Here is a 12,119-nt window from a genome sequence, read left to right on the forward strand (position 1 = left end):
TTCTCCTGGCCACTGTGCAGCTGGCCCAGGCTCCAGCAGCCCATGGACAAGCCCAATTCTGCTTCCTACAAAAAAAAGGGTCAATCACCTCTGTGGGACACTAAGTGAAAGAGAAGTTTGTTTAAAGGTCAACAATAGATGGCACTTAGTCTAGGAAGACAATGGGTGGGGATAGGGACATCGACATTCTGAGTAATGGGTAGCCTGGGTGGAGGGCGGGGCTGAGATCCTACACTCCCAGGATTCTAGTGTCCAGGTTTCTGATTGGCCATTTACAGACGGAGAGCATGGGGGCCTTGCTGAGAGCCAGGTGTGCAAGGTTCCCCAAGCACCTTCCTTCAGAGGTAGAGGAGAGAGAGGCTGGGGAGGCAGTGGAAGTAAGGAAGGGAAGACGGGGCTCAGGGTCCAGTGGAGTGCTAAAGAAAGTAAACTTCCATTAGTGTTTGCTCACGCAGCTTCCTGGGAAGGTTTATTGATTGTGTCTGAGAAGAGAGGACCCGTGGCAGGCTTGGGAACATCAGACAGTTGGTTCTTCAAGGTTTCCGGGAGGATAGATGGGTAGAAGAATCAATGAATGAATGAATGGCTGTGTGAATGAAAGAAAAAACTGCTGGCTCCTCACTGGGCATGTGTGGGCACATCTGGCAGAGCCCCACCTATACTCAAGCCCCCAACCCCCCACCCCCAGATGCAGGAAACTATAGTTCTGTGTGCTTCTCCTTGGTCTCCATTAGCTCCTGTGTCTTCTGGGGTAGGGTATTCATCCAGAACTGGAGCCTGTGGGCCTTCAGGGCCCGGCCCACTGCAGGCTGCGTGTTCAGCTGCATGTATTGGTCCTCCTGGTCGAACATCGGCCAGTGGGGCAGACCCTCACCATTGGGGTTCCTGTAGACATGAGGGTCACTCTGAGTCCTACCAAGCTCAGATCCAAGCACCCTGACAGGTCAGGCAAGGCAACCAAACAGGGCTTGGGGAATGAGAGGGGAGGTTTCTAGAAGTAGGAAAGAGAGAAACCACCTCCCACTAGAGCATCAGTTCTACAGGAGGCAGGGCAGCCTTTGTTCCTTCCTGACAGAGGGAGGTTCTGTAGGTAACAGCACTGTCACCACCCCTCCCCCCACCATCCAGGTCACCCAGAGATGGAAAGAGTGTCCAAGAGGATCTTGGAGCTGGGGAGGGGGCCATGCAATGAAGGACACATACACTCATGAGTCACCGTAGACAGATGAGGGGAGCCCCAGATGGATTCCAGGCCCTGCCCTCCCCACCATGGGGTTAAAGTAGGGGTGTGACATCTCACTGATTTCGAGCAAAGTTGGCCCAATACTTGATCATCTTCCTGCTCAGCAGCTCCTCCTCCTCCGTGAATTGGACTACAGAGCAAGAAGACAAGGGTCCAGGTCAGGGCAGTTCAGTCCGGCACGTGGGTCATTCCCCCATTTCCCCACCATCCCAGGCTCTGCCCTGTCATCCCCAGCCTTCAGCTCTGCCTGATCCCCAGGCCCTGTCCTTGCCCAAGCCCCATATATTCATCCGGGCCTCTGGCTGACCCGACACTGGGTTCAACCCTGACCTAGAAGGCTCTCTTCTTCTGACACTGGAAGAGATTTGAAAAATAAATAGGAGGGCTTCCCTGGTGGCTCAGCTGGTAAAGAATTCATCTGCAATGAGGGAGACCTGGATTCAATACCTGGGGTTGGGAAGATCCCCTGGAGAAGGGAACAGCTACCCACTCCAGTATTCCGGCCTGGAGAATTCCATGGACTGTATAGTCCGTGGGGTCACAAAGAGTTGGATATGACTGAGTGATTTTAAAAAATAAATAAATAAATAGGAAAAAGAAGGGTAGGGAGGAAGGGAAAAAAAAAAAGAGAGAGAGAGAGAGAAAAATGCCTTTGAAATATGTTCTCTGCACCCATGCCAGACACCTAAAATCAGGGTGGGGAGAGATGGAGTATAGGTTCTGGTCTGAAGAGTCCTGGACTCCAAGCTCAGTTTTTTTTTCCCTTTCCTTTTCTTCTTCGTCTTCTTTTTTAAAATTTCCTTTTCTTTTTTGTACCTGCAGCATGCGGGACCGTAGTTTCCCAGCCAGGGATTGAACCTGTGCCCCCTGCATCAGGAGTGTAGAGTCTTAACCACTGGACCATCAGAGAAGTCCCTGGAGCTCAGTCTTTCCATCTGTCAGATCTTGGACACCTGATCCCGTCCTCTCTCAGAGCCTTAGTTTTCTCATGATTGCCCTCACCCAGGGTCTCAGCGAGCACCCCACATCCTGGGAACAAGGAGCCCCACCCAGGATGACTCACTTAGCTCATTCCTGAAGAGGAAGAGAACCTCATCTCCATGGTCCGCCCTCACAGAGCTCGGCCTGACATCCTTGAAGAAGCTGGACTGATGTTGGAACTCGTAGAAGTAGACGGGGGCGTGGGAACCTGGGGAGGTAGGGCAGATGGGCCATGACATGGCGGCCCCTCACTGGGAGCCTTCCTGCATGATCCATGGTGATGACATAGCTAGGTCCAAAGATGGTTGGAATCTGGACAATGGGGTGAGGGAATCCCAGGCTGGAGCAACGGCAGTGGGAAGGGCCTGGGTTCAAATCGTGGCCTTGGAACTTCCTAGGGTGTGGTCTTGGGCAAGTCACTGAAGGTCACTGAACTCTTTTCCTCTTCTGTAAAATGGGATAAATATCTGTCTCTTAGACTAGCCATGAGGATTTACCGAGATGAAGGATCTCAAGTGCCTGGCACCTGGGGCCCAATAAATATATATGGGTGGGGACCTGGACACTGGTAGACCTCCCCTGACACCTGCAGCTCCAAGCTGCCCCCCTGCCAGTCTGGCTTTAGTTACAGATGTACTTACGATGAAACATTGCTACTTGGAGTGCAGGGATCACAAAAAGGTAGTCCCCCATAATCTCATGGAGCTGGTTTTGGAGGGTCTGGTGGTCTTCACTGTCCTCTATGTACTCCTCCATCAACAGCTCACCAAACTCAGGAGGCATAGTCTGCCCCAGGTGGATGAGGGAGTCAGGTTAGGCAGGCTGGCAGGGGCCGGGAGGCAGCAGGGGCAGAGGTGGGAGATGGATTCTGGGTTGGGATTGGGAACTGAGGACAGGGACCAAGCTCTGGTGGGGGTGGGGGCAGGTATTGCATAGACAGGATATCTGGGTGATGGGTTCCCCGTGCCTTGGGATAGGAAAGGAACCCCTTCCCATGAGGGCAGGTCCACAAGAACCTCACCGTCATTGTTGACAATTCCTGCAAGGCATTCCTCACGGACTCTCTGCTTATTTCCCTCCTAGTGTCAGAATTGTTCATGCTCTGGGTGGTGGGAGAGACTCAAGTTGGAAATAGGATGGGCCCAGAACTATGAAGCCCTGAGGACTTCCCATTGGATGGGCTCCCAGGCACCTGGAGGCTTGGGAGTGGGCCTCACCAAGGGGATGATCCAACCATACTCATCATTGTTGACACCAATGATGCTGGGGACAGGTTGAAAGTCGTCAGAGGCCAGCAGCTCCAGGGGGTGCTTGGGCAGGAAGATCCCATCCACCACGCCGGGGATGATCTTGACGAGCTAAGGATCCTCAAGGTCAGGTCGCAGACACTTTCTGATGCCACAGACATCATGCACCCCTTCCTGGTTCATCCCAGGATGCTCACACCCACCCCAGAAGGTCCTACATCTGCCTCAACATGGCCTGGTCTCAATTCGCACCTCATCTCCTGTAAGGGAGGCTTACAGGAGGCTCCTGTAAGAGGGCTATAAGGACACCACAGTGTGGAGCTAGAAAAACTTGCCCGTGACAGTGAAGGGTACCCAGGCTTGCCTGCCGCACACCTGATTGCCCCTCCCTTCAAAGCCACATCCATTCAGCCAAACCTTGTTGATGGCCAGAACCTCCTCTTCATTCTTGTGCCGCAGGCAGTCCACCAGGGCCTCTGAGTCAACCTGGCCACAGGCAGACAGGTTGGCTACCACCTGTGAAGAGATCAGGCAGTGGTCGGCTCATCCTTCCAGGTAGGGGAGAGAGGTATGCCCAATGCCCCAGGTGCAGGCAGGTGTACCCCCAAATCTCACAGAGTATTGTGAATGGATTTCTACAGGGTTGAAATTGTCCCAACCTCCCTGTTGCTCAGAGGACTCAGCTGGGGGGGCGGTGGTGGGTGCCATCCCACTTTCCTAGATGGTCCTGCCTCTGATGGGGGTCCCAGGGCAGAAGTTCTATGGGCCACGGAACACACTCAGCCTCTGAGCTGACAGAGTCCTGTGAATTCTGACCCCTGAACAATCCCCAGGTAGATGGCTGTTCCCAAGGTCCTCTGATGGCAGGGGAGTCCCTGTTATCTCCACTTAACAGACAGCATAATGGGCTGAGGGCTAAGAAATGCAGGGAGCAGGTCTGGGCTTTCCACGGGTGAGGGCACTTACTTTGGCGACCTTGTCAGATGAGTTGATGGTGAGGCCAGGCAGCAGGGCCACGCCACTCTCCATGATGGCGCCATGGAAGAGTCCTTGGGACATGGGGGATATGACATGCAAAGACACGCTTAGGCCACCCGCAGACTCGCCAAAAATTGTGACACGGCCAGGGTCGCCTCCAAAGTAGGCGATATTCTGCTGGACCCAGCGCAGTGCGGCCACTTGATCCAGGTAGCCCCAGTTGCCAGTTGCGTGCTTGTCTCCAGTGCTGAGAGGTGGCAAGGATGAGGGTCATGGGGCTGTCCTAGCTCCATCAGTCCTCGTTGCCCAGCCCAGCCCAACCCCAGACTCACCTGAAGAAGCCCAGCAAACCCAGGCGGTACTGGATAACCACCACCACCACGTCTCCAAAGGCTGCCAGTGCAGAGCCGTCATACATGGACGCCATGCCCAGGACAAGCCCGCCACCATGGATCCACACCATCACCTGGGGAATCCGAGGTATAGTTACCATGTGGCTCCCACCTGGCCCTAAACCCCACCAGGGCTGCTACCTAAACTAACCACCACTTTGACTCTGCTCACCTAACCACATGGACAGAACTCTAGCAAGACACAGTAGTGTCTTCATTACCTGGACTGAAGGTGACCCACGTTCTATCAGGAAAACCCACCTCCCACATGTAAGGCCTGTCCCACTTACCAGAGCCTGGCCCCATTTCCCCCAGAACCCTCTGAGGTGGAAAGAAAAGGAGTGTTTCTCTGATCACCTTACATGCATGCACATTAATTAAAAGAGTACTCCATTCTCACTGGCCCAATGGATAATCCAAGACTGGGGTCTCTGGCCACCTCAAAGTGCAGGCCTTAGGCACCTAGGTACCTGACTGGGTCCTGGGTATGAGTTGGTTGGGTGAGTCCACGGTCCCTCCTAGGGACACAGTTTCTGACCTCTGAGAGCAGCCAGGGTTTTGTGACCCTGTGCCGAAGGGTCGGCCATCCACGCTGGGTAAGAAGCACTGTGTCTTAACAGGGTCCACGTGCAGTGGGGCTCAAGCTGATCTTGTCCTTTTCAATCTTCTTGCAGAAGAAACATCCCCCCACCCCTCACCCAGTTATGTCCTGGCACTCACAGGGAGATTGGAGCCCTCATGGGAATAGGCAGGTGTGTGGATGTTGAGGTACAGACAATCTTCAGACATGGAGGTAGAAGGCAGGGTCACATTCCATAGTTTCATGCTTTTCATGCCGTCGGCGTCCTGCGGACACCTGGTGGTGGCAGGCAGTTAGTCCTGGGGCTGTGCAGTAGCTGTAACCAGATTCTGGGCCCCGATTTACTCCCAGCTACTTGGTCCAACTTTCTCTGATGCCCCACTTACATGTGATCCCTCCTTAAAGGACCTTTGCACCAGGTTACAGTCCACAGACTCTGGGAAAGCTGGAATGGAGCCCCATCTTCCAGGGAAGCCTCAAGTTTATGAGGGCCTTGGATACTATCCTCCTGAGGCTGAGAAATCTTGACTCTTGAGGGCCTCTATGAGAACTGTTGGTTGCCTGTGTTGACATTCACCACCATATCCCTGTACTCACACACACCTGGGACAGGGGAGTAGCCCGTACACATGTGCTGCCAAAATGAATGGCTTAATTTCTCAAGAGAAGAGCAGTGCAATGTCCTTTAAAAACCTCAAGTCAATCTCTCAGAAAACCTCATCTCTCCCTCAAAGTTTCCAGCTGCAAGAACATTCACACATTCCTTGGTCAATTCCTTGAGCTCTGGGCCAGGTTGCAGTTGTGGCACCTGGCCCTGTTGGTTGGCACAGTGACTGTGAAGACTCAGGTCTGCCACTCCTTGGGAATCTACAGTATGAGCTGCTAGAATCAGGAGCTCCTACAAGGGTCAAACCTCTTTCAGAGCCACTTTCTCTGGTGTCAGAGATCACTTGGTATGATTAAAACTTAGGGAGTTACATGTCTCTGCTTGTCCCTTCAGCATGTAGATCTAATGCTCTTTTGAGTGCTAAGTCCTCAGTCTGGGAAAGTTACTTTGCTCTTTCAAGCTTCAGCATGCTTATCGGAAAAATGCATTCGAATATCCATCAAACTCAGAAGGAAAACTGGCTGTGGCTTAGATGAAATAACAACTGCAACCTGGCCCAGAGCTCAAGAGTACCCTCTGTACCAGGGCCTAAAGTTCCCGGACCTCCTGCTTACTTGGCTGGCTGGGAAGTCCCATCCTTTACACCACTCCAAGATTCTGGGGGCTCCGGGGGTGCAAATCGCAGCGGCCCTACAGGTGGCTTGGCAAAGGGAATTCCCAAGAAGGTGTGGACCCCCACATCAGCATTATTCACGTAGACAAGGCTCCCCTGTACCTTCCCTGTGTGTGTGGTTCGGACAGGGTGGGTAGAGTCCTGGCCTGTGGGCAGAGAGATGGACATCAGGGTTGGGTCTCCCCATTCAGCTGCCCTCCCAGACTGTTGATGTTTTCACCTCCTTCCTGTCCTCAGCTCAGCTCAAGGGACACTGATCTACCAATACTTGCTTTACAGACTCCCTGCCTGTAATTCTGCCCTGCCCCCACTGCCTTTACTGCTCCAGCCTTTTCCATCAGGCTCAGTGTACCTCTCTGGGGCTTGGCATCATGGTTTAGCCCCAGGAGCCTCAAATAGCCATATGAGCTTGATGGGGGTGAGAGTGTCCCTTCCACTCACTGTGTGCAGGCCTAGGAGCAGCAGGAGAACTGTAGGAATCAGACAGACAAGATTCTTGTCCTTAAGGATCTCACATTCCAGGTGGCAAGAATGACATAAAGTATTCCCCAAATAAAGAGTGATGTTATGAGGAGAACTACAGAGGAAAGGGCAGCTGTGTCTAGAACATTAGAAAGCACAGCCCGCCCTGCTAAAGGGATCTGGCAACCAGGAAGAGATTAAGAGTCACCTAACACCTTTGCCTCATTGCAGCCAAGAAAGCAACATGGGCCACTAGCAGCTCTATTGGATCCATCAGAGAAAATTCGGCCATAGTTCTCGCTCTTGCTGGGTCTGCTCAAACCACCATGGTCTGATCCAAAAATACGGCCTCAAAATGTGCCGCCAGCGTTTCCACCAGTATGCGAAGGACATCAGCGTCGTTAAGTTGGACTAACTGGACTTACTTAAATGGATCGTCCAGCACATCTACCTTATGCAGAAACAATACTAGCTCTTTGAAAATAAAAGTTTAAAAATTTAAAAAAAGAAAGAAAGTCACCTAACAGTTGGGGAGCTGAAATTCCTAATAGATAAAAAATTCTATAAATAAGAAAGATGACAGCAACGTACATTTGGCAAAAGAACATGAAATGGTGAAAGTGCATGTTCAGATAGAATGAGGAATACCAATAAATAGCTTTTACACAAATGAGGAGATATTTGTCTCAATCATGCTAAGAGAAACGCATACTGAAACCTGAATGTGATGTCAGCAACTTATTTTGTCACAGAAAGCAAGACAATCAGACATTGTATGTTTTCTATTGGAAGTCCATTGTACTGCATATGAAGCAGTCTTGACCCTAAACAAAACAAAGCAAAACGTAAAATCTGAATTTGATCGAGACTCTAGAATATAAATACAAATTTACAGGCACACAGGGGGCAGAGAAACAGTTAAAAGACACCATACCAGCAAAATCCAAACTCTGTTATATGTAGAATTTAAAAAATGATACAAATGAACAAAACAGAAACAGATTTAGGGACACAGAAAACAAATTTATGGTTACCAAAAGGAAAAAGGGGGGAGGAATAAATTAGGAGTTTGGGATTAACATATATGCACTGCTGCTGCTGCTGCTGCTAATTCACTTCAGTCATGTCCGACTCTGTGCGACCCCATGGACTGCAGCCTGCCAGGTTCCTCCATCCATGGGATTTTCCAGGCAAGAGTACTGGAGTGGGTTGCCATTGCCTTCGCCAATATACACACTACTATATATAAAATAACCAACAAGGGCCTAGAGCCCTTATACAGCACAGGGAACTCTACTCAATATCTCATAATAATCTATAAGGGAAAAGAATATGAATACATTTATCACTGAACCACTTTACTGTACACCTGAAACTAACTTAACATTATAAATCAACTATACTTCAAGAAAACAAACAAAAATAACCCAAATCCCAACTCTGGGATCCTCTCCAGAATAAACTAGTTTCTTCAACACAACAACAAAATCACAAGGAAAACAGAAGCGAGGCAGAGAAGGAATCTGAAGATTGAGCTTCACGAAATACTTCAAAAAGACAGGCAATAATAAATGTTGGAAAGGATGTGGAAAAACTGGAACCTTCGTACATTGCCAGTGGGAAAGGAAAATGGTGCAAGTGCTTTGGAAAACATCCTGTAGTTCTTCAAAAAGTTAAACATAGAGTTACCAAATGACCCAGCAATTCCACTCCTAGGTATAAACTCAAGAGAATTGGAAACATGTCCACACAAAAACTTGGGTATGGATGTTCATAGCAGGATTATTTATAATAGCCAAAAAGTGGAAAGAATCCAAATGTCCATCAACTGATAAATGGATTGATAAAATGTACAATATCTACACAATAGAATATATTATTCAGCAATAAAAAGAATTACCAAACATTCTACAACACAGATGAACCTTGAAAATATGCTAAGTGAAAAAAGCTAGTTCTAAAGCACCACATATTGGATGATTCAATTTATACAAAATCACAATTGGGATATTCATAGAGAGAAAATGTTGGGGCAAAGGGAAATCAATGTGGTAAACTCCATAAATATACTAAAAACCATATTAAAATGTGTGTTTATTTATTTTATTTCTTTGGCTGTGCTGGGTCTTAGTTGTGGCATGTGGGATCTTTTTTAGTTATGGCATGTGGGATTTAGCTCCCCGTGCTGTGCTGTGCTTAGTTGCTCAGTTGTGTCCAACTCTGCGACCCCATGGACCGTAGCCCACCAGGTTCCTCTATCCATGGGGATTCTCCAGGCAAGAATACGGAGTCGGTTGCCATGCTCTCCCTCAGGGGATCTTCCCAACCCAAGGATCGAACCCAGGTGTCCCTCATCGAGGGCAGATTCTTTACCATCTGAGCCACCAGAAAAGCCCAAACATACTGGATTGGGTAGTCTATCCACGCTCCTGGGGAATTTCTTGACCCAGGAATCAAACCAGGGTCTCCTGCATTGCAGGCAGATTCTTCACCAGATGAGCTACCAGGGAAGTCCCTAGTTCCCTGCCCAGGGATCAAACATGTGCCCCCTGCATTGGGATCATGGAGTCTTAGTCACTGGCCACCAGGGAAGTCCCTACAAACCATATTAAATGCTATGTGAATTATATCTTAAATTTGCTATTAAAAAAAGAAGCACAGCTACCAGTTCTTAAAGTATGAATCTTATATAAATCGTGGTTTTAAAAAATGTCATAAATATCATGAGATAACATGAAAAAACAATGTTTGACTAGATGTTTGATTACATTAAGAAATTATGAGAGATATACACCTTTTATTTTAGTAGGACATGATTAAAAAAATTTACAAGTGATGTGATGTCTGGGATTTGCTTCAAATAATAGTGCAAAGGAGAGGCGATAATCCAAACAAAACTAAGGTGCCCAGGTCTTGATAACTGTTGAAGGCATACTGAGTCTGCTATATTATTCTCCCTACCTCAGATGGGGAGCCCTGCAGTGCTATGTGACCTCAGGCAGTCCTGACCCTCTCTGTGCCTCAGGGTGCAGGGAGGTATCCAATCAGGCTCCCAATTCCTCTGGTGCTATCTCCACCGGTTCCCACCTCCTTGGTGCCTTTCCTCCTGCATGCTCAGGTTCTGTCTGCAGAATTTGGCAGATCTGAGCCTGGTTTCATAATAAAAAGTGTTCATTTTTTTTAAAAGAAAGAAAACATAAAACAGCCTCACGTGACTGTACTACCCTATACCTATTAGATTTACACGGATTAACATGTTTGATGGCACATAGTGTGGGTGAGGCCAGAGTCAGCAGCTATTCTCACGCTCCACAGAGGGTAATCGAGCAATGCCTTTTCAAGTCAGAAGGCCCACCATTCTCCCAAGGAACATGCTGCTCTCTAGTTCCTGGTGGGATGGAATGTCTATCCATGTAATTCACTGCCTCCACCAGCCTCTAATGCTGGTTGTTTGTTATAGCAAAGGACAAAACCTGCTAAAATGTTCCTGATCAGAGGCTGGTTACATTGAGGATGCTTACTTCTTGAAGAGAAGGCCTTTCATTAAACAGGATGAAGAAGTTCTACCACGATGGGGTGTGGAAGTCACTCCTGGGGTCAGGAAGTGGAAAAGCCGGGACCAGAAAGGGAGGCAATGGGTGACCATTTAGGTGAAAACCAAGGATGCATGCACACACCCATTCTTGGGTGAACTCCTGGGCAGTGTGTGGAAAGCCCTGGAGATCTAGATGGTCCCTGTCAAAAAGCTAGGACTTGGTAGAACAGGAGAGGGACAGACCCATCACCTGTACTTATCAATTCTTCTGCTCTGAAAGTGGGTCCAATCCAACACAGCAACATGTTTAAAAAGAGGCCTCAGCCAAGCTTAGCAGATTGTGGTGCTGGAAGATTCCGGGGACCTCCTAGAGTCTGGTCAGCAAGGGGTCAGGGTGGAAGCCCAGTGGGGTGGGCCACGGGGGAGTCATGAGTGTGTGGACCCTTCCTGGGCAGATTGGACTGGGAGGGGACAAGATAGTCAAGTGTCACAGGCAGAGAACCTCTGAATTACATGATCATAGGGTTCAAGAGCCGGAGAAGGCAACGGCATCCCACTCCAGTGCTCTTGCCTGGAAAGTCCCATGGATGGAGGAGCCTGGTGGGCTGCAGTCCATGGGGTTGCTGGGAGTCGGACACGACTGAGCGACTTCCCTCTCACTTTTCACTTTCCTGCATTGGAGAAGGAAATGGCAACCCACTCCGGTGTTCTTGCCTGGAGAATCCCAGGGACGAGGGAGCCTGGTGGGCTGCCGTCTATGGGGTCGCACAGAGTCCGACACGACTGAAGCGACTTAGCAGCAGCAGCAGCAGGGTTCAAGAGCAGGTACAGGAGCTGGGGCTGTGCTCGGGTACTGTGCCCACATAGCCTAAGCTACTTATCAGTAAAAGCTACTGATAAGGGCTGGCACAAAGAGCTATTACCTTTGCCCTGAAGGCTAAGGCATACCCTCACCTCGGGTGGGTGCATGGGGTGAAGAGGATGTGGCAGTCTCTTCTGCTAGATGTAGCTGCTGGGGATGGGGGCCTCTGTAGCCTGAGCCAGTAACCTTGCCTACAACTCCGTGGAGAGAGATTCAGAGGCTGTCAGGACGTCCCTCTGGCCAAGGTTGCAACGCTCAGAGCCAAACGGTGGCAGGAAGGTTATTATTATTGTTGATGCTATCACCGATCAGCTCCAGCTCCACCACGAACACTTAGAAGGGAAATGTTCCAAATAACTTCCCACCCCGCCCGGCTGCGTCTCACACCCTAGAGCCCGTTTGCCCCTCAGCGTAGCTAGACCTGGGGCAGGCCAGACTTTTTCTCGCCTCTGGGGACGCAGAGATGCGTGGGATCACGGTTCTGTTACTGTAGCGCTCCAGAGGCTCCCACCTCCCGGACGCCAGTACCCGCTCTCCCACCCCCACCCCCATCCCCTTC

At 49.9% G+C, this 12,119-nt stretch overlaps 1 protein-coding gene and 1 pseudogene across 2 annotated transcripts in view; one reads left to right on the forward strand and one right to left on the reverse strand.

Annotated features, from left to right (window-relative positions):
* Positions 1–440: 440 nt before the first annotated feature.
* Positions 441–12,119, reverse strand: part of CES2 (carboxylesterase 2) — a 13,482-nt gene continuing 1,803 nt past the window's right edge. Inside the window, exons 2-12 of one of the 2 annotated variants that reach the window (XM_010851078.1) lie at positions 6,643–6,847; positions 5,562–5,697; positions 4,782–4,915; positions 4,438–4,696; positions 3,889–3,987; positions 3,442–3,582; positions 3,246–3,326; positions 2,866–3,010; positions 2,307–2,432; positions 1,301–1,373; positions 441–885 (exon numbers count right to left, since the gene is read on the reverse strand). In XM_010851078.1, the coding sequence (XP_010849380.1) occupies positions 699–885; positions 1,301–1,373; positions 2,307–2,432; positions 2,866–3,010; positions 3,246–3,326; positions 3,442–3,582; positions 3,889–3,987; positions 4,438–4,696; positions 4,782–4,915; positions 5,562–5,697; positions 6,643–6,847 (1,586 nt within the window). In that variant the 3' untranslated portion in view covers positions 441–698. The remainder of the gene's footprint in view (positions 886–1,300; positions 1,374–2,306; positions 2,433–2,865; positions 3,011–3,245; positions 3,327–3,441; positions 3,583–3,888; positions 3,988–4,437; positions 4,697–4,781; positions 4,916–5,561; positions 5,698–6,642; positions 6,848–12,119) is intronic. The other variant, XM_010851079.1, reaches the window with a different exon arrangement.
* LOC104996723 lies at positions 6,859–8,177 on the forward strand (annotated as a pseudogene).

The sequence above is a fragment of the Bison bison genome, unplaced genomic scaffold (assembly GCF_000754665.1).
Source record: "Bison bison bison isolate TAMUID 2011002044 unplaced genomic scaffold, Bison_UMD1.0 scf7180017864297, whole genome shotgun sequence".
In the NCBI taxonomy this organism is placed as follows: Eukaryota; Metazoa; Chordata; class Mammalia; order Artiodactyla; family Bovidae; genus Bison; species Bison bison.